This window comes from Pelophylax lessonae (assembly GCF_965119305.1).
Source record: "Pelophylax lessonae genome assembly, chromosome: 2".
Lineage (NCBI taxonomy): Eukaryota > Metazoa > Chordata > Amphibia > Anura > Ranidae > Pelophylax > Pelophylax lessonae.
This window is the reverse complement of record NC_138769.1, coordinates 393,989,374-394,015,834: the sequence shown is the minus strand read 5'-3', so window position 1 is coordinate 394,015,834 and position 26,461 is coordinate 393,989,374. Positions and strand designations below refer to the sequence as shown.

Sequence of the window (26,461 nt, the reverse complement as noted above, 5' to 3'; positions counted from 1 at the left end):
GTCAGTGTAGGGAGAGGTTTCTGCGTGGAGCAGGGACAGACTGTCAGTGACACAAATCGCTCAGTAATAGGTCCACAAAAGTCCGTTAAAGGACTGGTATAGGTGTACTATTATTTGGTCTATATTCTGTCTTTTGTCAGTGTAGGGAGAGGTTGCTGTGGGGAGCAGGGACAGACTGTCAGTGACACAAATTGCTCGGTAATAGGTCCACAAAAGTCCTTTAAAGGACTGGTATAGGTGTACTATTGTTTGGTGTGCAGTATATAGGGGTGTAATACACTTATAATATACTTTCTAATATAGAAAGCATATTATAGTGTATTTGGGTACTGCAGAAATTTTGCCTCTTTCGCTGCGTTAACTCTGCTACACACAGTGACAAAAGTTACTAGAAAATATTTTTCATAACTGGTGTGATAAACCAGTGGCCCCCCAAAACAACAGATTGAACTGGGGTGTTATATAACAATATACTTTCATAATAGTGTATTTGGGTACTGCAGAAATTTTGCCTCTTTCGCTGCGTTAACTCTGCTACACACAGTGACAAAAGTTACTGGGAATTTTTTTTAAAACTGGTGTGATAGACCAGTGGCCCCCCCAAAACAACAGATTGAATCGGGGTGTTATATACTTTCTTCCACATATACTGTGCTTCTCTAGAGACTTTTGTCACAGGGTCATATAAAAAATGACAGGCAGAGGAAGAGGTAGGACCTTCCGCAGAGGGGTAGGGCAGAAGCACCAGGCCGGAGCCAAAGTGGGAATTTGCAGAAGGTGCGTTTGATTACGTCAAAGGATGCACCAGACTTGGTTGAGTGGCTCACTCAGCCTTCCTCTTCTGCACCCTCCTCATCCTCTCTATCTGCACCCTCTTCACTCTCTGCTGTGTGCACCCACAAAGACACCACCCCTAGAGTAGAACGAACTCCTGGATGTTTGGGTTCGGCGGGTTCGACTGAACTTGAAAAAAAAGTCCGGGTTCGTGAACTGGACTTAACCCGAACTTTGTCCCGATCCCGAACCCCATTGAAGTCAATGGAGACCCGAACTTTTGAGCACTAAAATGCCTCTAAAACAAACATGGAAAGGGCTAGAGGGCTGCAAATGGCAGCAAAATCATCTTAAGAGCATGGCAGGACGAGGTAGCCAACACTGGTTTTGGTTTTTAATAAAAAAACTTTTTACATTCGGGTACACCCCAAAAGAGTAAGAAAGATCAAATCCAGCAATGGCTGGGTGAGGCCGATATACATGTCTATTCTGCACAAGGTACGGACAAGTCCTGTTGGATTCATGCCTGGTTCATTTTAATGAACGTGAGCTTGTCCACATTGGCTATGGACAGGCGGCTGCGCTTGTCTGTGATAACGCCCCCAGCTGTGCTAAATACCTGTTCAGATAATACACTGGCTGCAGGGCAGGCCAGCACCTCCAAGGCGTAAAGGGAAAGCTCAAGCCATGTGCCCAACTTGGAGACCCAGAAGTTGAAGGGGGCAGACCCGTCATTCAGTACGTCTAGGCGTGTGCACACATACTGCTCCACCATGTTAGTAAAATGCTGCCTCCAGCTAAGACGTTCCATATCAGCTGCTGGTGCTGCTGCTTGTTGTGGCGAGCTGACAAAGCTTTTCCACATTTCGGCCATGCTACCCCTGCCTTCTGAGGTGCTGGCGGTGCCCTGGCAGCGTTGACGACCTCTTCCTCCTCCTCCCTTGCCTTGGCCTTGTGCTTCCACTAAGGCCCCGCTGTCAGGTGGGAATGCCACCAGCAGCATCGCGTCTACCAGCGCGCGCTTGTACTCGCGGATCTTCCGATCATGCTCCAGTGAGGGAATTAAGCACGGTACGTTGTCCTTGTAACGGGGATCCAGCAGGGTGGCCACCCAGTAATCAGCCCAAGTTACTATGTGGGAAACTCGGCGGTCGTTGCAGGGACACTGCAGCATGTAATCGCTCATGTGTGCCAGGCTGCCCAGAGGCAATGAAAAGCTGTCCTCTGTGGGAGGTGTATCCTCTGTGTCCTCCGTATCCCCCCAGCCACGCACCAGTGATGGCCATGAGCTGGCCTGGGTCCCACCCTACTGTGAACATGGTTCCATCTCCTCCTCCATCTCCTCGTCATCCTCGTCATCCTCATCATCCTCCAGAACTGTGCCCCTGCTGGACAAATGTGTCCCTGGCGTTTGTGGGTGCAGGAACCCACCCTCGGAGCCATTTGCGAATGACTGCCCTGAAAGCCTTGGAAATGTTACCTCTTCATCCTCCACCTCCTCCTCCTCATCCTGTGCCACATCCTCTTCCATCATCGCCCAAAGAGTTTTTTCAAGAAGGCATAGAAGTGGGATAGTTAAGCTGAAAATAGCGTCATCAGAACTGGCCATGTTGGTGGAATACTCAAAACAGCGCAACAAGCAGGGCTTTTTTTCAGCGGGAACGCGGGGGGATGTAGTTCCGGCACCTCCAGTCGGAATGTATGCAATGGCAAAGGGGTGCTGGGGTCAGCGGGGTAAGCTGAAGGGCCCTATTGATGCTTGCTGCTGGGGGATCTATTGTTGCTGGGGTGAATCTATTGTTGCTGGAGGGCATTTTGTTGTGGGTAGGATTGTTGCAGTGGAGGATTTATTGTTGCTTGGGGGGACTATTGTTGCTGGGGGGCTATTGACATTGGGGAGGGTCTATTGTTGCAGGGGAAGATTTATTAGGGGGGGGATTGTTGCAGAGGAAGATTTATTGATGCTGAGGGGATCTATTGTTGAGGGGGGGGGTCTATTGTTGCTGATTCCAGGGGATCTATTTTACTGCTTATCTAGTTATCATTAACAAATTCCATAGAAATTACCTAGAACCACAACATGATACTTGGTTCTGTATTCTCTAAAAGGGGGGTACTGGTGGGTGGTAGAGGGTGGAACCAAAGGACAGCGCTCGGAGCCCTGGCAACAAGGCACACAGGTCTCGCATGGTGGCCCAGTTATTGGTGGTGAAGTGGTGCTGTTCCGCAGCTGAAACCCCACTATGGCCTGCTGCTGCTGCTCGCACAGTCTGGCCAGCATGTGCAAGGTGGAGTTCCACCTTGTGGGCACGTCACATATGAGGCGGTGAGCGGGAAGGCCGAAGTTACGCTGCAGCTCTGACAGGCGAGCAGCAGCAGGGTGAGAACGCCAAAAGTGCGCACAGACGGCCCGCATTTTCTGCAGCAGCTCTGACATATCGAAGTAATTTCTAAGGAACCTCTGCACCACCAAATTCAGCACATGCGCCAAGCAAGGGATGTGTGTCAAACCGGCTAGGCCCAGAGCTGCTATGAGATTTCGCCCTTTATCGCACACCACCAGGCCAGGCTTGAGGCTCACTGGCAGCAACCACTCATCGGTCTGCTGTTCAATGCCCCTCCACAACTCCTGCGCGGTATGTGGTTTTTCACCCAAACAGGCAAGTTTTAAAACTGCCTGCTGTCGTTTACCCCTGGCTGTGCTGAAGTTGTTGGTGAAGGTGTTACGCTGACAGAAAGAGGAGGCGGTAGAGGATGAGGAAGTGGAGTAGGAGGAGTTAGGAACATGAGGCAAACTGAAGCGCCCTGCAATCCTCGGTGGTGGAAGGACATGCGCCAAACTGCTATCCGCCTCAGGCCCAGCTGCCACTGCATTTACCCAGTGTCCTGTTAGGGAGATATAACGTCCCTGACCGTGCTTACTGGTCCACGGATCCATAGTTAGGTGGACTTTGCCACAGATGGCGTTGCGCAGTGCACACCTGATTTTGTCACCCACTTGGTTGCGCAGGGAAGGGATGGCTTGCCTGGAAAAGTAGTGGCGGCTGGGCACGACGTACTGTGGGACAGCCACCGCCATTAGGCTTTTAAAACTCTGCGTCTCCACCAGCCGGAATGACAGCATTTCAAAGCCCAGGAATTTTGAAATGCTGGCATTCAGGGCCAGGGATCGGGGGTGGGTAGGGGGGTACTTCCTCTTCCGCTCCAGTGTTTGGGAGATAGAAAGCTGAACGCTTCCACGGGACATTGTGGAGATGGTTGTTGGTGACCCAGGTGGTGGTGTTGCTGGTGTATCCTCTGTTTGCGGGGTGGCAGGTGCCACTGGCACTACAGAGGTGGATGAAGAGGCAAGGACTGCGGCAGCAGAAGAGGAAGCAGGAGGAGCCAGAGACCTTGCTTGGTTTTTGAGGTGTGCACTCCACTGCAGGTTGTGCTCAGGTTGAGGCTCCGCTTTTGCATCCTGCTCCCTCTGCTGTTCTGGTGGTTCTGTGAGACCAACGCCTCTTCCTCCAAACTACTCAGGTCACCTGCATGACGTTCATTCCATGTGGGGTCTTCACCCCTGCCCTCCTTGTCGGTCTCCACAATTCGGAATTCTGCAGCAGTTGACACCTGTGTTTCGTCATCATCCGAGACGTGCTGTGATGGTCCTCCCATGTATTCATCTGGAGACATAAGTGGTTGGGCATCGGTGCACTCAATCACGACCCAGGCCACGTCCCTTATTTGACCTTCTCCTCATATTTATAGAATTTTGGATCTTCTCCGAAATGGGTTTTTTATTGCAAAGCGCAATATAACAGTATGCAATGGGTGTATGTCACTGTAACATATGTTGACAGTGCTGCAAACAACTTTTTTTGCCCCCAAATGTTTTTTTTTATTGCAATGCGCAATACAACAGTATGCAATGGGTGTATGTCACTGTAACATTGGCATGCAGGGCCGCAATCAATTTTTTTTGCCCCTAAATGGGATTTTTTATTGCAATGCGCAATAAAACAGTATGCAATGGGTGTATGTCACTGTAACATATGTGGACAGGGCTGCAATCATCTTTTTTGTCCCTAAATGTTTTTTTTTATTGCAATGAGCAATACAACAGTATGCAATGGGTGTATCTCACTGTAATGTACGAATGAAAAGCTGATAAATAATTGTCCCCTTAATTGGTGCTTGTTGAATAGCAGATTTGAAATGCAATGTCTGTCTAAACGCTCACAGTAAAATATGAAGGAAAAAATGTTTTTCTTTTTTAAATGCAGATTAAGCAGACACATATGCACTCAGCTTTCAGTAAATGGCCGCTACACACCGCACACCTAACAGGTTGGATACTGTTGTTGTTCTATTCCGCTATTGAATAAGGAAAAAACCCATTTGATTCAAAAACTGAAAAATTATTTTTTTTCCCTAAATACTGAAAAATAATTATTTTCCCTTTACATTGCTGCTTTTTGAAGAGCAGGTTAGAAAAGCGGTGTCTGTCTAAAGACTGTATGTCAAAGTTAAATATGAAGGAAAACTTTTTTTTTCTTTTTTAAATGCAGATTAAGCAGACACATATGCACTGAGCTTGCATTAAATGTGCAGCACCGCACTCCTAACAGACTGATAAAAGTTTTTTTTTCTCCTTTCTCCTCACTGGGCTCAGGTCAGGGCATAAAGATCATGTACTGCATCCCCACACAATCAAATCAATGTAGATGGCTGTATGATTAAAGCAGATTGTTCCTATCTATGCTTTCCCTAAAAGCAATCTCCAGCCTGACCCTACAGTAATCTCCTATCTCTCCCTCAGCAGCAGCAGCCAGGAGCCTCTCCCTAGTATAGTTATAGCAGAGTGACGAGCGGCGCTGTGTGACTCCAGCTTATATAGAGTCTGGGTCACATGCTGCACTGGCCAAACACAGCCATGCCATTAGTAGGCATGGCTGTGATGGATTCTAGGGCACACTAGTTAAACGCTTGCTGATTGGCTGCCTTGCACCTGTTGAAAGCGTGCCATTAAAACCACGCCAAAACATCAAATAACGTTACCGAACAACGGACAGTACCCCAACATACAGTGAAATGTTCGGGTTTGGGTCCGGGTACCGAATACCCAAAAGTCCGGTACGAACAATACAGTCCGGGTTCCCTCAACACTAACCAACACCACCACCATTTACCCCCCGCTTTAGTCACAGGAATTATTTTCCGATCCATCACAAAACATTTGCGATGCACAGCCATTGTTGGCATCAGATCAGGAAGAGGAGATAGCAACAGCCGCCACTCTGCAGTCTGACGACAGTACCCAGATCAGCCCAAGGAGGTTGGTCCCCGCTGTTGCTGCCTACTCTGAGATCTCAAATGTTAGTGGTGGGGAAGGTGACTTCGATGATGACGTCAGGGCCGTCTTTAACGCAGGGCAAAAGGGGCAGCTGCCCTGGGCCCAATCATTGCTCTGGGGCCCAAAGTAGCTGCCCCTTGAGCTCACGCTGCTTCCCACCAGGTCTTTCTTTCAGCCGGAGTTCAGCCTCCCGAGCTGGTCACTTTCTGGTTGCTCAGTACGGTCCGTTGCAATACAGAAGCGCTGCTACTGTATTTTCATGTGACAGCGCTCCTCTCTCTGCAGCCGTTTGGATCCCTCGCTGCTCTACACATCTCTATATGAGAGCAGAGGAGTGAGAGAGAGGGGGGCGGGGAATCTACACAGACACAAGCTGAGGAGCTCCCGTGAAGCCAGCAGCCAGCACGGACTTCCTGTGTAAGTTACAGCTGCTGTTTAGTATCCCCACTCTGAAGTTTTTCAAATGCAGAGAGAGGATTTGGGGCAGGAAAAAAGCTTTGTACTGGGGGGGGGGGGGGGTTAGAGCTCTAAACTGGGGTGGAGAGCTATGTACTTGGGGGGGGGGGGAGATAAATGTACAAAGCACAGCCTCCAACCCTGCACTCTGCTCACATAGGACCCCCATCCCTGCCCACATAGGACCCCCATCCCTGCCCACAGAGGACCTCCATCCCTGCTCACATAGGACCCCCATCCCTGCCCACATAGGACCCCCATCCCTGCCCACAGAGGACCCCCATCCCTGCACACAGAGGACCCCCATCCCTGCTCACATAGGACCCCCATCCCTGCCCACATAGGACCCCCATCCCTGCCCACATAGGACCCCCATCCCTGCCCACAGAGGACCCCCATCCCTGCCCACATAGGACCCCCATCCCTGCCCACAGAGGACCCCCATCCCTGCCCACAGAGGACCCCCATCCCTGCACATATAGGACACCCATCCATGCACACATAGGACCCCCATCCCTGCTCACAGAGGACCCCCATCCCTGCACACAGAGGACCCCCATCCCTGCACACATAGGACCCCCATCCCTGCTCACAGAGGACCCCCATCCCTGCTCACAGAGTACCCCCATCCCTGCACACAGAGGACCCCCATCCCTGCACACAGAGGACCCCCATCCCTGCTCACAGTTGATGCCCATCCCTGCTCACAGAGGACCTCCATCAGGGGGGATCGTGACCAATAAGCGCACTCGCCTAGCTCACAACAGTGTTGACTACCTCACATTTATAAAAATTAATGAGGCATGGATCTCGGAGGAATTCAACACATGTGACCAGTAGACCATGTTTGATTCAAATTTCTCATGACAGCCCACAAATATCCGCCACCACCCATAACAATTCATGGTCCCTGTCTTAGGTAAATACAGCGGCATAAAAGGCCTATTATGTCCGTTGAATGCCTAATTTTTGGGGCCTGTAATGGCCTGACACTTATTTATCCTGTGAATGCCTAATGTTCCTCCAGCCACAGAATACCAAGTTCTTTGCTGTCAGCTGAACGCCTGTTGGCTAATTTTTGGGGCCTGTACTGGCCGACACTTACTTCTGTATCCTTTGTATGCCTAATGTACCTCCAGCCACAGAAAACCAAGTTCTTTGCTGTCAGGTGAACGCCTGTGGGCTAATTTTTGGGGCCTGTATTGGCCGACACTTACTTCTGTATCCTGTGTATGTCTAATGTACCTCCAGCCACAGAAAACCAAGTTCTTCGCTGTCAGGTGAACGCATGTGGGCTAATTTTTGGGGCCTGTACTGGCCGACACTTACTTCTGTTTCCTTTGAATGCCTAATGTACCTCCAGCCACAGAATACAAAGTTATTTGCTGTCAGGTGAATGCCTGTGGGCTAGTTTTTGGGGCCTGTACTGGCCGACACTTACTTCTGTATCCTGTGAATGCCTAATGTACCTCCAGCCACAGAAAACCAAGTTCTTTGCTGTCAGGTGAACGCATGTGGGCTAATTTGTGGGGCCTGTACTGGCTGGCACTTACTTCTGTATCCTGTGAATGCCTAATGTACCTCCAGCCACAAAATACAAAGTTCTTTACTGTCAAGGGGGACGCCTGTGGGGTAATTTTTGGGGCCTGTACTGGCCGACACTTACTTTATCCTGTGAATGCCTAATTTTTCAGACTGGCATTGAAAATCAATGGGTCTGTAAATGTTCCTCTAAATTGTGGAACGGATGCGGACCCATTTTACAGACATGTGAATGGACCCTATATGTATTTGACATGTATTTACCAGCTGCTGTCAGTTCTGGCGGATTTAGAAAAAAAATAAATACATTTTTTTTGCTGAAAAAAAGAAAATAATAATTTATGGCAACTTTTCCAATAGCAATACTTCTGGTATGTCAGTGTCCATGTTGTGGGACTATGTGTGCACAGCTAGTAATTATTTTGTGGCTGCAAATATGACCTGGAGGTTTTTCATGTTCGCCTGCCATTAAAATGAACCTGAGGTTCACGAACATTTGAGCGAGTTTGCCGATCGCGTTCGCGAGCCGCCCCGGCAGATGTTCATCCATCACTACACTGGACCCTCAGCACAGACCCTTTTTGAGCATTTTTTCTGGTGTTTTTTTGAGTGTTTGTACACATGTTTTTGAGCGTTTGTGTACAGTGTTTTAACCGCTTGCCGACTGCTCACAGTATATTTACTGCGGCAGTCAGCCCCTCACAGGCAGAGTGACGTAGGTCTACGTCGCTCGCCTGTGAGGCTCTGGGGAGCGAACGCGCGCCCGCGGAGGCGCGCTCCCGCGCGGTCACGGACCCCCCCGCGCGCCCGCGGAGGCGCGCTCCCGCGCGGTCACGGACCCCCCCGCGCGTGTGACCAGCGGACCCGATGTCCGCCGGTCACTCGGCGATCGGCGGGGGAGAGGGAGAATGTCAGGCAGCTTGTGTAAACAAGCCACCTGTCATTCTCCTCGCTGTAAAAACACTGATCACATGGATCAACTATGTAGATCCGTTGATCAGTGTCCTTACAGCTCAAGCCACAGCCAATCACAGTAGAAAGCATGCCCCTAGGGACACACACAGCCCCTCCCTCCCAAATAAAGTTAACCCCTTCACTACCAGTGTATTTTTACAGTAACAGTGCATATATATAGCACTTATTACTGTAGAAATGTCACTGGTAACCCCAAAAGTGTCAAAAATGTCAGTCAAGGGTCCGATCTGTCCGCCCCAATGTCGCAGTACCGCAAAAAAAATCGCAGATCGCCGCCATTACACGTTAAAAAAAAAAACACCAAAAATGACAGAAATCTTTCTCTTTGTTAGTAAACGCGATAACTTTTGCGCAAACCAATCAAAATACGCTTTTTGCGATTTTTTTTACCAAACATAGGTAGCATAAAACAAATTGGCCGAAAATTTTAAAAAATTTTGATTTTTACATTTTCTTTTGGGGGAATTTCATATAAAAAAATGTGAAAAATATTGTTATTTTTGCAAAATGTACGCTCTTTTTTTGTTTATAGCGCAAAAAGTAAAAATCGCACGGGTGATCAAATACCACCAAAAGAAAGCTCTGTTTGTGGGAAAAAAAGGACGCCAAATTCGTTTAGATACAGCGTCGCACGACCGCGCAATTGTCCGTTAAAGTCACGCAGTGCCGAATCGCAAAATACCCCCTGGGCGTTTAGCAGGAAAATCCTCCGGGGCTTAAGTGGTTAAAAGCATTTTTGACCTTTGGTGTTTTTTAATTAGCCAATAAAGAAAAATATCATCTGTTTCATCATTTGTTGCTATGCTTTTCAGCTGCTTTTTTAATGTATTTATTATTATTTATTAATTTTTCTACTTTTTTGTAAGGGTTAAGGGTTAGGGTTTAAAGTTTAGGGTTAGGGATTAATTTTTTTTTTTTTTTTTACTTTTTGTTTATTTATTTGTTTTGTTAGGTTAAGGTCTAAGGTTAGGGGTTAGGTTCTATTTTCTTCTCCAGCGTTTTGGAGCTTTGAGCACCCACACATACCCCTTAGCACAGACTGATTCTCCTGCACAACCTCTCCAGTACTGACTCTGAGCACAAACTAAGGCTGGCCATACATGATACAATTTTCTTTCAGTTTTCTGTCAGATTTTCTTGAAATTTACCTTCAAGTATGTAGTACGAAGGCCTGCCTAATTGGATACAAGTGAATGTGTTGTTTAGCTTTGACCTCACATTATGTGGTTTGTGGTAGATCTGACAGAAAATTGTACAACAAAAGTTGGACATGTATGGCCAGCCTTAATTATAGGCCATACACACTATACAATTTTCTTTAGATTTTTCCTTCAGACTTACCAAAAGCATATAATATGAGGTCAAACCTAAACACTTTCAATTTGTAGGCAGGCCCTTGCACTACATAGAAAAGGTAAATCTAAAGGAAATCTGACAACAAAAGTTGTATAGTGTGTATCCAGCTTTACTCCCTAGCATAGACTGACCCTTAGCACAAACTCCTCAGCACAGACTGACCCCCCCCCCACCCCCAGCACAAACCCCTCAGCAGAGACTGAACTCCAAACACAAACCCCTCAGTAATGGCTCCCCAATACAAACTGACCCCCCAAAAGCAGACCCCTCAGTACAGACTGAGCCCCCTAGCACAGACCTACCCCCCCTCCCATTGTACATACCCATGAGCAAAGATTTGACCCCCCCCAGCAGAGACTCTTCAGTATAGCTCCTTTAGTACAGACCAGCCTTCCTTACACAGACTCCTCAGTACATACTTTCCCCTGCCCAGCACATACTTTTTAGCACAGACTGACCCCCTAGCAGAGACCAATCAGCACAGACTCATCAGTCGAGACTGACCCCCCAACACAAACACCTCAGCACAGAGCGATCCCTCAGCACACGCCCTTCAGTACAGACTGACCCCCCCCCAACACAGACTGACAGGGGGTGTAGCATTAAAGGGGGGCAGTGTGTGCAGGAGGGGGGTGGAGTATTAAAGGAGGGCAGTTTGTACAGGAAGGGGGTGAAGCGTTAAAGGGGGGCAGTGTGTGCAGGAAGGGGGTGTAGGACTAAAAGCTCAGTGTATACAGAAAGGGGAATGTAGGGTTAAAGTGGGGGCATTATGTGCAGGAAGGGGGGCATGGTATACAGTTTTTTTTTTGGGGGGGGGGAAATAGCTGGTCTTGCCTAGGGCGCAAGATAGTCTAGCACCGGCCCTGGACACCCCTATCCCCCACAAATACAGAACCCTCGTTACAGACACCCCCCTTAATTACAGGACCCTCAGTACAGACACCCTCAATTCCCTCACTCCCCCATATCCCATGGGTATACCGTTAGTACAGATCACCCCCTCTATAAACTCACTCACCAAAATGACCATATAGCACGAGTTCAGAGTGAGGGTAAGTCCTCCTCTCAGCTCTGTCATAAGAGTAGAGAAAGGAAGGAGACTTCCTGTCACTCTGAGCTGCCACTGTCACTAAGGCACCAGGTATGGACTTGCTGGGGGTGCTGCTGCCGCCTGCAATGGCAGGAGGCACCAACAAGGAATCCTCACGTAGGGCGGACCACACCTCCTGCACTCCCATACAATACATTAGTACACCACCGACAAGGTGTTCTCTAATTGGTTGAGGGTGAGAGGTAGGTGGATGACATTACGATCTCCACCATGGCCAATCAGTGAACGCCTTGTATTCATCAATAAAAATACAAGCGGCTCCTGAATGGCCAAGGTGCTGTGTATCAACAAGTGTATTACAGCGTTCCCAGTGGCCAGGCCATTCTACAATGGTAAGCGTTCACTTCAACCAAACTAGCTCAAACAATCTAATTAACGTGAAAGGAAAGCTCTGCATTTTTTAAATTTTATTAAACTGGACACCATGTAGTTCATGCCATATTGTACTAGTATGCACTGCACATGAGCACAGGGGTCACATCATCAGGGCACAGAGTGGGTGCTGGTAATGTGGTCTGAGCTGCGCATGTGTGACTCAGATGCCATTACTGCTGAAAGGCCAGGAGAGACATGTATGACAGAAGAGACCACTAGGGTATCTTAGGTAAAAACCTAGCCTAATAAATAAACCTAATAACTTTTACTTGTTTCTTAGTAATATTACAACTGGAAGGATTGCTGCACTACCTAATTGTTATCAGTAGAGGGCAAAAGTGTTCACCTAAGTGTAGCAATCCTAGTTTGAAAAGAAGAACTCTAGCATAAAAGTAGGCACTGGCAGAACAGACAGCCATTCTAATAGAGTGAGTGGGAGTCATTGATTCCTTGCAGCTGCTGTAAAATTGTTCAATATCGCACAGTCACAAAATATTGGTACATTGCATGGATATGTAAATGTTTTAATGATTTCACAGTTGTGCATTACAGCACATAATTTTGCTTTGTGTGTCAGATTGCTTACCATATGCAACAAACATCATATTTCCCTTTAATAGAGACCTTCCCCCAACTCCTGGCATAATCATCATCATGTAATTATCATCAAGGGCCAGAGAGGCCATATTCATCCCCTCATCTAAATGAACAGAGTATGCTGGGATTTATAGCACGAAGGAGTAACAAAACAAAGGACCAACCATTATTAGGCAGTGTCAAACTGGCCAAACTTCCAGGGCCCCCACTCTCTGATGTGTTCCCTGTCTTACCCTGTGCAGCCCCAGAGTAATTTAGAGTATCTTTTCTATTCTGCAGAGTGCCAGGACTGAAATGTCATGTGTTCTAGCAGCTTATGTAAGTAATGGGTGCCTGCTAGAGGAACCGCTTACAACTTTAGTTAAGTAATGTAGCGCCGCCCCATGAGAGCTGCTAGGAGATGATTGACCCCAAAGGTTGCCCGGACCCTGCAAGCTTACTGACACCTGATTCCCTGGGTTTGGACATGTTTCAGAATTAGTAATGCAATCACACAGACAACAGATTATGATAAAGTAACCAAGTGTGTTTATTGTAAAGTTCTTTAGCAGATGGAGCGGTAATGGCTTAGGCAAATATTATTTTTGGCATTAAACTCTTACACTTAAAGGGATTGTAAACCCCCGTAATGACTTTTGCCTATAGGTAAGCCTAGAATTAGGCTTACCTATAGGTACTGTAAATATCTCCTAAACTTGCACCATTTAGGAGATATTTGCATTGCATGCAGCCGATGATGTCATCAACGCATGCATGCGCCCTGAAGGAATGGCCACCCGTGCCGTTCCTTCAGAGCCATGTGCCGTGAACGAAGGCTGCCGAGTACATGGCTGGAGGACGCAAACCAGGAAGAAGGACGGCCGAACATGTCGGCCGTCTCAGTGGGGAGCGGGTGGCACTGCAGGGCTTCGTTCTAAGGTATTTCATAATGAGCTAGTATGCAATGCATACTAGCTCATTATGGCTTTGTCTTTCAGGTTTTTCTTTTTTTCATTTTTTTTCCCTGAGGTTTACAACCTCTTTAACACAGATAAACAGGCCTGCAATACATACAAGTTACATTAAATTGAATGAAAAGCAATCAATAGAACCTGAGAGAGATGACTGCAAGGAAGGAGAATGATCTTGTATATGAGACTTTTAACCCCCTGATGCCATAGACCCAATAAACTCTATGTAACAAATATAGAACCAAACAGAGAGGTAACACCAGAACTTTGGGAAAAGAGTTCCCCTTTAATGGGTGCAGATTTTGTGCACCAAGTCCTTTAAGAGAAGGCGGGGGGGGGGGGGGTGGCAAAGTTCTGGTGGTGTAGATGTTCTGTGTCTTCCTCTAGCTTACAAGGGCCCAGAGAGATTTTTCTGTATAATTGCTCCAATGCTGTAAATAGCAAGGGCAAAGTGTATCCTTGTTAGAACTTTAGTGTAAAGAAATTGGATCAAGGTGTCTGCATGCAGTGTCTTTGAGGGGTGTAAACAGGGTGGGCTTCTGCCCTGCTCACCAATCCAGACAATACTCAAGGAAATAGGAGGGGATGGATCGTGGAGCAGGTTCCTGAAGAATCTGTGCTTGGGTGAAGGTGGGGGGCATCCCCAGAAGCTGTGCAGGAATGACGCGCCTGCACCGGACATGACGAGTGGGGCCGGTGCAGGGCATTCTGGGATGAAGAGGACACAGAAGAGGACACTGAAGAGGACGCGCTGGCTTCAGCTGCCCACACCTGAGATGGCAGCGCTGGACAAGACATTTTCAAGGTAAGTATTTCTTCTAAAAGGTAAGTGCGACCTGGGACAGTTCAGAGGCTATCCATTGTGGAATGCACTAGCCCTGACTGTCCCGGGGGTATTTTTAATAAGTGGAACTCCGCTTTAAGTCTTTGTGCGGTTTGGGGATCAGGACAATGAGGGCCTCGCGCAATGTAGATCGTTTTATACAGTAACAAAAGACGAGGTAGCAAAAGCTCCCTGTGGTGTAGGTACCACTCCACAGGAAAGCCGTCTGGGCCCGGGGTCTTATGTTTAGGGAAAGTTTTGAGTGCAAGTTCTATCTCCTCCAAAGTGATCGGTTTGTCAAGACTGAAGCTCTGGGCCCTAGTGAGACTACGGAATGGAATAGAGTCCACATATTCGTACAGCTCGGGGGGGCGTATAATTGGCACTAGAGGTGTATAAATCAGTATAATAGTGGAGAAAGGATTGTAGAATGTCGGCAGTGGAGGAGCACGATTGCCCATGGCGATCAAAAATGGTAGGGATAGTAACCGGTTCCGTAATGGCCAAAAAAGTTAGTAGACGGCCATTCCTGTCCCCAGATTCAAAGATGCGCTGGGATTGGTATAGAAGCTTCTTCTGAGTCTTATCGACCAGGGCAAGCTCATACTCCCTCAGTGCAGACCTCCAAAGTTGATGATTCTCCAGGGTTGGGTCTATAATATAGGCTCGTTCGGATTTACTCAAAGCATCCGCCAGTTCCTCAATGTTTGCCGCAATGGCCTTCTTGAAACCTGCAACACCCTTCATATATGCCCCCTGAGGACAGCTTTAGAAGCATCCCAGCAAGTTAGGTCTGCAACCCCCTCTGCATTCTCCTCCCAGTAATGAGACATAGCAGTGGCGCACTCTGCTGACACCAGCAGCTCACGGAGGCAGTACGGGCTCATACGCCACACCTCTTTCAACCACGGCCTAGCCAACAACAGGTTCAGCGCCAGGGGTGAATGGTCAGAGATCGCCCTAGGCAGATAGTCAACAGTAGTGAGTTTAGAGAGCAATTCAGAGGTTACAAAAAAATATATCCAGTCTGGAGAAGGTACCATGAGAGCTGGAGTAACAGAAATATTCCCTCCGCTTGGGATATTTCCAGCGCCAAGCTTCAATCAGACCGTATGCCGCTGCCCAGTCGGTCAGGGCCAACGATGGACGCACAGAGCCATGGAACCTGTCCAGGAGAGGATCCAACACAGCGTTGAAATCCCCCCCTATAATTAGGGATCCCTGGGCTACCGAGAGAACAGCTTTCATACAGTCATCAAGGCGCTGTGCCTCAACAGGTGGAGGGAGATACAAATTAACAATCGTATACAATTGATCCATATACGTTAACACTACTACAACATAGCACCCAGTGCGATCAGTCTTCACCTCCACCACCTGCACAGGACAATCCCTAGTAATCAAAGTTGACACACCCCTGGAGTAGGTGGAGTATGTAGCATGAAAGGCGTGAGCAATACGAGGCCTCTTCAACGCCCTCGTTTTCGCATCCATTAAATGGGTTTCTTGCAAAATGAGGATGTTGGCCCCAGTGCGCTTAAAGTAGTCAAACACCAGGGACCTCTTAATTTTGGAGTTTAAACCCCTAATATTCTAGGTTAACAGCTTGAGAGTCATGACTGGGTAGTAAAAAACACGAATGAGCAGAATATTCCAAAGAGGAGCCTCCTGCCTGTACAGCCCCACCCTTGATAAGCAAGAAATACATACCAAAACCTGAGGGCCGTGCGGGCAGGGAACACCTCCAGAGTACCCACCTGGACCGCAACACCACTAATAAATGGCAATAAAAGAAACAGACCACTTCTGCTAAAATATAAGACTATGTAGGAAAAAGAAAAACAAACAGTAATAATAATAACATACCACGAAAGACATTAAAAAGCCGACAAAGAAGGGTAGGGTCACAGGCCAATCTGGTAACATAAGGCAGAAAGTAGGGTCAGAAATGGAGCAAAGGGGGCACTTTAGCCTAGTTCATCAAGCCAGTCAGAAGCCTCCTGAGGTGAAAGAAAGAAGGGGGCCAATCCATCACTAATCACCCGAAGTTCAGCTGGAAAAAGCATGCTGTAACCGAGTTGCTTGTCCCGGAGCCTACGCGTGACTGCGGTAAAGGCCATGCGTTGCTTCTGGGTAGAGGCCGAGTAATCCGGATAGATTGAGATCTTGACTCCATTACATTTAAGATCAGGAATATTACATGCAGCACTCAGAATATTTTATTTATCCTTGAAATTAAGAAATTTCGCCAGCATAGATCTCGGGGGAGCACCTGGGGGGAGGGGGCGTATAGGAAATCGATGCATCCTCTCTATGGCAAACAGGGGGGAAAGATGTTCCACACCTATCACATTTTTTAGCCAGGTCTCCAAAAAATCCTCAGCATCTCTGCCCTCTAACTTTTCAGGGAAGCCAATGAAGCGAAGATTGTTCCTACGCATACGATCCTCAAGGTCTCCCAGTTTATCAGAATGGTCTTTCAGAGCGAATTTCAGCAGTCAGAGGGTTAACAGTGTCCTCAACATCACTAATACGCTGTTCAGCAGTAGAAATCCTAGCACGGTTTTTTGCATATCATGTTTAACTATGGAGAGGTCCAGCCTGACAGTCTCTATTTGTAAAGTCAGGGCTGCCTGACAAGAATGTATTGCCTCTATAATATGTTGTAACTTGAGCCCCTCGCCTGTGGTCTCCTCCGCAGTCCCAACCCCCTCCCGGACAGCAGCAGTATGTGGTGTCCCCTCAGCCCACGTCCCCTCAGTGTCCCAGGGGTCCGGTCCCTCAATTCAGGCCCGATGAGGCTGCAGCAGGCCCGCAGGAGGACGCAGAAGAATCCGCAAAATGCTCCCTTTCAGTTGTGGCGGTCGGGATTTCGAGGGTGCTGTGCCAGGCTTGCCAGAGGGTGCGGGTATCCACGAGTTACCTTGTCCGGCGTGGCTCTGTTTCTCCCTGGGCGGGAGCGCTGGCTGTGATGGAGGTCCAGCGTCATCTTGGGAGGCTTTGCGGCCCGGGCTGGGTCGCAAGGCCGCGGAGGATTTCGTCCCCCATGAGCTGATTTTTACCATGGCACCGGCAGCAGGAGGTGGTAGGCAGGTTAACGTGGCAAACCGTGGGGTTCGGAAGTCAGGATCCGTGAAAATATCTCTGTAGGATCGAAGGCTGCCGCCGGAGCTCTGAAGCCGCGCTGCTCACATCTCGGCCGCTATAAAAAAACTAACATGGTAATGCATAATAGTCATTAAACGTATAGCAATCATTAGTACTGAAGAGTTACTATATCACAGGCAAACCAATGAAGGGTTAATAGACGTCAGACAATTAGCACTGACAGGTTAACCTACACTAGACAAATGCACTGCAAAGGTTCTTACAACAAATCAAACATTAAGAGCATTAACGTGTTACTAAACCCAGGACCCTGCATTATTATACCTGGTCTCCCACAGTACACAGAAATTGGAAATGCAACTATTTTAGTAAATGTAAACTGCTAAATACCTTTTCTCATTAGCAGTATATAGCAGTCTTATAACTCCTTTCTGAGTCTGGCCAAGAACTGGTTATAGCTTGAAGGAGGAGTTTTCATTATCCTCTGGCTGTCCTATGAGGCTGCATAACCCCTGAATGTTAACTAAACTGAGCATGTGCAGAGTGCAGATAGATTGGGGAGAGTAAAAGAAGGGGAGAATCAGAGAAGACAGGATCAAACAGCCTTTTTACACAATGTGGAGGGTTAATCCCTTAGGTTCCACCATGAGTATAACAAGCATGCTTTACTGCATTTTTACTGTTGTAGATTTATCAACACTTTAATACACAGTAAGCAAAGCCTGCAGAGACAGCAGAGACAGGCATTGCTGAGTTAATAGGAAAGACTCAAGTCTGCAACAACAGCAGACACCTGAACTATCATTAGCAGTACTGCACACGCAAACCACAGCTTGTGAGGCATTGACAAAACTGACAGAACTATGGATAACAAGCCAGCAAAAATTCACTTGTCTGCATTCAGCAGCGCAGGATAACAGCTAGAGATGGGCTCAGGTGTGTTCAACCCACCTGTCCAATCCCGCCAGGTAGCCGACTCTGCACACAGCTAATCACAGGCAGTGAGACATTTCCCGGTCTGTGCATCTGTGGACTGGGAAATGTCTCACTACCTGTGATTGCTCGGCTTCCTGGAGAGATCGGGTAGGTGGGTTGGGACTATGATCCCTAACACGCCTGAGTCCATCTCTAATAACAGCATATACCTATAGACAACTCATAACAGTATAACAGCAGAGTACTATTGTTTTGTGCACCATGTGGTTCACCTTACCACCTGAACGCTTCATGGCCAACAGGAAGCCCAATGAATTTCCATCCATGTTGTCATGATGAAGGAAACGCTTGTGCAATCCTTGTGCATTTTTTTAAGATTTATTGTAAATTTTTTGCACTGTGGATTGTTTACAGCACTATTTACTGATATATTGGATTTCTTAGTATTTACCTCCCAATTTTTTGCAATGAAAAAGAGGGACACCTTCTGGCACAATGTATTTAAGCAATGAACACACCAGTGCCAAGTCCTCAATTAAGCAAACCATTACGAATTTATATGCCAAATATTATTGGCCAAACCTGAAGTTGCTTTTTTTCTAACAATAATTTTCCTTTTTTACAGGCTTTTTAACCACTTGCCTTCCGCGCTATAGCCTAATGATGGTTACAGAGCGGCCAGCTAGTTCTAGGATGCTATATTATGACAGCATCCCGTGATCATGCGTGCCCGCTGCAGGGTGCGGGCAGCGCGCTCTGTGATCAGTGTCTGGAGGACACTGCTGGACACAGATTGAGGTAAAGAGCCAAACAGTGGCTCTTTACTACGTTATCAGCTGTGTCCAATCACAGCTGATCTTGGATGTAAACAGAAGCCAGTTATTGGCACTCCTTTCCTCATGCTGACAGCAGGAGGAAAGGAGAAGGGAGCTGTTAACCGGCTTCCCTAAAAGGGACATCTATGATGATAATCAGGTCACTGATTATCACTGTCCTGATTATCAGTGCAGTCCCAACAGTGCCCACCAGTGCTGCCAATCTGTGCCCACCAGTGCTGCCAATAAGTACCCAACAGTGCTGCCAATCAGTGTCCATCAGTGTCACCTATTAGTACTCATCAGTGCAGCCTCATCAGTGCTCACCAGTGCCTTCTCATCAGTGCCCACCAGTGCTACCTCATTAGTGCCCATCAGTATCCATCAGTCCCACCTTATCAGTGGCCATCGTTGCAGCCTATCATTGCCCATCAGTGCAGCCTCATCAGCGCACATCAGTGAACAAGAAAAATTACCTGTTTTCAAAATTTTATAACAAACTATGAAAAAGTTTCAGTTTTTTTTTTTTTCAAACAATTCGGCCTTTATTCGTTCATTTGGAAAAAAATAAAAAACCCCAGTGGTGATTTAATACCACCAAAAGAAAGCTCTATTTGTGTGAAAAAATGATATAAATTTTGGGTACAATTGTCATTCAAAGTGCGACAGCGCTGAAAGCTGAAAATTGGCCTAGGCAGGAAGGGGGTAAAAGGGCCAGTAAGCAAGTGGTTAAGTATGGAATCACCACTCTTGGAAAATGTTCATTCAATTGTTTAATTGTGTAGGAAAAAAAAAATCAGACATGCCTCAAAACTATTTTCATTTAACATTCCAAACATTTGGCTTTAAGAAACACTTTAACAAAAAAAAAGAAAGAAAACTGTAGTCAATTGCAACAGTTTTTGCAGGTCAAGCAGAGGAAAAAATATGGACTCTCTCCATTCTAAGGGAAATATTATTGAATCACCATGTACTTTGCTGTTCTGAAACAAACATCTGCATCAGATTACATCTGATAATTAGTTTGCAGTTAAAAAAGAGTGCTCAGACACCTTGGTGAGCTGTTGCACCAACCTGATTGACATGAATCATGGCTCCAACAAGAGAGAGATCAGCTGAAAGAAAGGAGAGGATTATAAAAAATTCTTCAAGAAGGTAAACCATTACAGAATGTTGCAAAAGATGTTGGTTGTTCCCAGTCAGCTGTGTCTAAAAGCTGGACCAAGTACAAACCAAATGGGAAGGTTGTTAAAGGGAAACGTACTGGTAGACCAAGGAAGACATCAAAGCATCACGATAGAAAACGTAAAGCTCATTGCCTTGAAAACAGAAAATGCATAACAAAACAAATGAGAAACAAATAGTCAGAAACTGGAATCAATGTCTGTGACCGAAATGTAAGACTTTGCCTAAAGGAAATAGGATTTACATAAAGAAAAGCCAAACAAAAATCACCATTAATACCTAAACAGAAAAAAACAAGGTTACAGTTGGCTAAAGCAAAGCAATCATGGATTGGATGACTGGATGAAAGTAATATTCAGTGATGAATCACCAATCTGCATTTGGCTGGGTGATGATGTTAGAACTTTTGTTTGGTGGCGTTCCAAAGAAATGCCTATAGAAAACATGCAAATTTCCACAATCATTGATGATATGGGGTTGCATGTCAGGAAAAGGTACGGGGGAGATGACAGTCATTAAATCTTCAATAAATGCTCAAGTTTGTATTGAGATTTTGGACACTTTTCTTATTCCATCAATTGAAAGGATGTTTGGTAATGATGACATAATTTTTCAGGATGATAATGCATCTTGCTGTAGAGCAAAAGCCGTGAAAACTTTCCTTCAAGAAAGACATGGCATGGACTGCAAATAGTCCAGACCTCAATCCAATAGAAAACCTATGGTGGAAATAAAAGAAAATGGTCCATGACAAGGCTCCAACCTGCAAAGCTGAACTGGCAATTGCAATAAGTGAAAGTTGGAGCCGGATTGATGAAGAATACTGTTTGCCGATAGGTAAATCCATGCCTCAGAGAATTCAAGCTGTTATAAAAGCCAGAAGTGGTGCAACAAAGTACTAGTGGTGTACTGTAGTGTTTTTGTTTCATGATTCCATAAATTTTTTCTCAGAATTGAGTGATTCCATATTTTTTTGCTTGATCTGACAAAACAGTTGCAATTGACTACAGTTTTCTTTTTTGTAAGTGTTTTCTAAAGCCATAAGGTTGAAATTTTAAATGAAAATAGTTTTAAGGCATGTCTGTGATTAGTTTTTTTTCTACACAATTAAACAATTAATTGAACTTTTTCCAAGAGTGGTGATTCCATACTTTTTACCAGGGGTTGTGATAAACAAGACAATTAAGCAATAGGATGAAGGTTTTAAGTGAAGAATAACTCATATAGATTCATAGATATGTGTACGTCAGACCAAAAATAGGGATAACTAAGAAGGAAAAAGGGACAGAGGGATTTGGTTCTAAAAACAGGGACAGTCCCTCTAAATGAGTGACAGTTGGGAGGTTTTAGCACTGCACCTAGTTTTATTTACTTTAACATGAGCCCTTGCTCTCACTTCTGGTCTCAAAGATCACCATAACTGAAATAGGAACTGAGGGAACATTTTACACAATAGGGACACAGAGAGCAAGAAAATCCTACTTTCTGTTCTACTATGTATGTAATTGTACTTGATATGCTTCTAATTTTTATCACAGGCCGTATTTCTTCTGCACCTGCAATTAAGATATTTGCAAAATCAGGTAAATTTTCTGTAAACTTGACTCTATATTCTATAGTTAACATGTTATTTTTGTCTATTCTTAAAGACCTTACTCCACAAACTTCCTTTGCACAATAATGAGGCTATTCTTACTGAAAATGATCCAAATTATTGGTACAGTACAAGTCCACATTATTCACATAAATATAACCCTTTCAAACTCCATAAGTTCTAATTCCAAATACTGGCATTACTAATACATAACATATCCTGCATAATGAAAGCTAATATGGACGGGGTTACTGCGGTGCTACAAACTGTGTGTTGCTCCATAGCCTGGCCGACCAATCTTAGCACTTACCAGCTGCAGTTAGTATTATGGTGCGACAGATAGCACTTTAAGGCTTTATAAAAGCCCCCCTGGATTTAAAAATATATATTTTTTTTCATGTAGAATTACACAACTATATGTTTTCCTTTTCTAGGGTATAATGTGGCCTCAAGTTTTAATTGGTGTAGTAGCAAACATCATCAATGCTGTTATCAATGTTATTTTCATGCACGTCCTCAAGATGGGATTGGAGTAAGTATGTCACATTTATTTTTACATTTCACCCAAAACCAATCATTTTACTAATAAAAAAAGTACCCATTTCACAAATTACAGTAGTATATAATGTACAGTAGTTTTACAATGGGTGGATGGATTTTTCTACTTGCTGAGGACTGTGAGTGCCATTTAAACAGTATACAGAGAGATACAAGGTGGCAGAAATTCAGAGTGAAGGAAGACTGAGAATTTATGCTATGGTGACAATGTTTTAAAAAAAGCCTGTTATGAGAGAAATAGGGTGACTGTCACTGCGTTTTTGGTGATTTTTTTTTTTCCCCCCGCACCAAAAATGCAGCATACAGGTCTTTTAAGAACGCAACTGACTGGTGTAAAGAGCTCCTTAGGATTTTATGATCATACATTTTTCTTCCACTTTTGGTAAGGCAAAAATGGAAGAAAACTGATCAGTGTGAAAGTGGCATTCATCTTTTTTAAATACTGGCTTCAATCTTTGTTACATTTTCAGATCAGTAAAATTAGAGAAGCCAGTCTTTATCTGTATACTAGGTAAGTGACTGAAAGTACTGAAACCAGACTGAGCATGACAGCATGATAGCCAGACAACTGTGCATTTTCAGAGGGAGATGTTAACAATGGCAACCGTTTGGTTACCCATATAGCAAGTTTGCTTTAACTGTATAGATGTAGATGCAGGGTCATGGTGATCAAGACCCAGCATTTGTTTCTGTGCATTACAACATAATGTTTATTAAATTAATAAAGTGAAGATTTAACACATTCATTTAGCTTGGGATGCACTGATTATCAAATACAGACTAGGTGTAGATGCACCTGAATCAAACAGGATATAGAGCAGAGAGATGAGTAAGGAAATACAGTAAAACCTTGGTTTACGAGTAACGCGGTTTACGAACGTTTTGAAAGACGAGCAAAGTTTTTCTTTTAAAAGGCTGCCTTGGTTTCCGAGCGCTGTCTTGATATACAAGCAATATCCGAGCAGTAGTTTTAATGTAAAAAAAAAAGAATGACACTCACAATGTTAAAGTGTTTGTTAACCCACACTGCTATGTTGCTATAATCCTCTTTGTTTTCCAATGCTAACTGCTCCTGTCACTGTATTTTAGAAAAAAAAATGCTGGCTTTACCTGATTTCAGAGCGCTGATCGGCTGTCACATGACCAGCTGCCTCTCTCTCCTCTCCCCGCCTGACAGCTGCAGTGGGCGGAGCCGAGATTCCCCCGCTAACGTCAGTCAAGAGGGGAGGAGGAGAGGAGGAGAAAGCCGGCTGGTCATGTGACGGCTGAGCCACCGGTGCTCTGAAATCAGGTAAAGCCAGCATTTTTTTAAATAAAACACAGTGACAGGAGCAGCTAGCATTTGAAAACAAAGAGGATTATATAGGATAATAAAAGGTTTTTCAACATGCTTCTGGAACAAATTATGCTCGCAAACCATGGTATTACTGTACAAGTGGCCATGTTGCTCCAGTTCTAAATGTGTGTGTTGCTGTATGTTTGCAAGATGTTGTAATATAAATATCCAATCAACAGTTTTTTTGTATTTACTTTATCAAGTGCTGAATACATGCATTTGGAAATACTGTATATATCTCCATTGTAATAATTTACTTATATATTTACTTTTTTTCAGAGGTTCAGCTTGGGCAAACACAGCTTCTCAGTGGATTATGTCACTTGCAATTTTTTTATATATAGTTGCTAAAAAAGTGCACGTGGAAACATGGGGAGGTATGTTAAAGAATTAAACAAAACATAAAAAACATTTTAACATGAGCTTACTATTCTGTACACCCATGTTATGGGTCTTTTCTCACATGGGAGGCACAGCGTGATGAAGGAAGCCTGTTCAAATCAATAACAAGAAGATGGCTGCACAAATCTGCATGGATCTCCAAGTGCATCCCAGAGTATAATTCCATGCAAGACTGATGCACGAATTAGAATGCAACCTGATCCCATACCAGAAAAGACAGTCCTTTGCTTGGGTTTGTGCAGAACAGTAAGCTTGCGTGTGTGAGGCCATATTGACATTGCAAAAGTCGGCCATTATAAAGATAACCTGTTTCTAGTCTTGAGTGGTACATTGGAACAAATTGGTGCCTTTGTTGAGTCTGAACTTCAACAAATTCATTTTACAATTACAAGTGATGTCAATTTGGAGGTTATTAATTTTTTGAACATCACACTAAGAGGGGACCTTGTGACAAGTGAAGTAATGACTACCACTTCTAAAAAGGAACCCAGTGAAAGTACCACCCTGGGAGCTTGCCATTATTACCCCTCCTTTACTATTAGGGCCATACCAGCGGGGGAATTTATTAGAGTGGGGTGGAATTGTTCTAATCACCTAGCATTTTTGAAAGAAATAGAAGTCTTTACAGATAAGTTAAGGACCAGAGTTTACCCAGATTGGTCTATCAAGAGAGCAAAAGCCAAGGTATCGCATCTTAGATGTGAAGATTTGTTGACTGGTTCATCCAGGATCTGATGCCAGCAGAAAAAACATATTTTTGTGACAGTGTTTTAGAAGGAATAAAATAAAGCAGTAACTCAAGTAAATACCTATGTGTTTTGAATATGGATAAAACGTTATATCCTTTCTTTAAGGAAGGTTATTGATTTTCGAGCAGTAGGTAGTCTTTTAGTCCTAATTCTAGTTTTTCTTTAAAGCAAACCTGTGGGGGAAGTGGGGGGATGTGGCTTGACCATGGCTGCATGAAGATGTAAGAACTCTGATCTTTGCACAGCGGTGGGAATTTCAACAGTAGCCTGTCTGTTTAGGCAGCTGTGCATACCCATGCCGAAGCTGGGTAGCCTCTGGTACCCCAAACCATCTCTATGTTACATTCTACTTAGCGGTAAGGAGAGGATCATGCCCCAATTTTTCATCCAATATGGTGCCATCCAGACAGCCTCTGTTTGACCATGCTCTGCATTTCTGAGCCGCCAATACATACCCAAACCTAGTCTCTGAACCACCTCCTTCACACAGCATCCAGTCTGGACTCACTGATCCTCATCCCGATACTCCCGTCTGAGGGCTCCCTGATATTCTCTTCTCGGTCCCGCAGCCCTCTGAGTGCTATGTTAATGGAGGACATGGACATCCATCAAATGCTCCAAGCTCTCCCCACTAAAAATTTAATTCAACAGATGCGAGGACAGCTCACAGGAGCCCTGCGGGAGGAAATAGATGACATCCGCAATAAATCCTTAGTTGCTAACCACAGACTGGAAGCACTGGAAAATCAACCGTCTACATCGGCTTCCTGTGTGTAGTCTATTGAGGACCTACTCCAAGCCCAGCAGCAATGCCTGTTTGCTGTGCAATTGCAAGATTCAGATAACAGAAATAGGAGAAATAATGTGTGGATTAGAGGGATCCTGGATGCCACCACAGAGATCGATCTATGCATCACCGTGACAGCCATCTTTAACTTGTACCTGGGCAACACATCAGACACTCACATTGAGCTGGACCAGGTACATTTCTTCACAGTTAAGGAGGAAATATGTGGGCAGCATGGTTTTGGGGCACTCTAGATTTTGACGGCACCATGATCTAGCTCTTCCCAGACCTGTGCCCTCAAACACTGTATTGGCGCCACCAGTTGAAGCCCCTCCTAGACCACTTACAATCCTATGAGCGACCTACCACTGGGGATTTCTACTATCCTTCACCATTCAAAATGATAATCCATTCTTTTACTACACCCAGCTCAGCTGTAGCAGCTGTTTCAATTTCTGGACTATGAAGCAGGAGTCACACCAGATTGATGTCAGCTTTATGGAACTCTGATACTTTTCCCTGGCTGAGACCTCAGAGAAGAGGGCATTCACGCTTCAGACACCCATAATCCTCTGCCTCTCACCTAGATCTGAAAGCTAACGAAGAATGACTGCATGGAATTTCTGTCTGGTACTGTGAGGGCTTGTCATTGCTCTTTTCTATTTACATCAAGAACTGGTTTTATGAGTCTGGTTTC

At 45.4% G+C, this 26,461-nt stretch overlaps 1 protein-coding gene across 1 annotated transcript in view; it reads left to right on the top strand.

Moving 5' to 3' along the window:
- LOC309548128 (multidrug and toxin extrusion protein 2-like) overlaps positions 1-26,461 on the top strand; it is a gene marked incomplete at both ends in the record, with an annotated part of 383,785 nt that overhangs the window by 142,439 nt on the left and 214,885 nt on the right. The window contains 3 exons of the mRNA XM_082248093.1: positions 21,877-21,921; positions 22,367-22,464; positions 24,106-24,203. Coding sequence (XP_082104219.1) covers positions 21,877-21,921; positions 22,367-22,464; positions 24,106-24,203 — 241 coding nt within the window. The remainder of the gene's footprint in view (positions 1-21,876; positions 21,922-22,366; positions 22,465-24,105; positions 24,204-26,461) is intronic.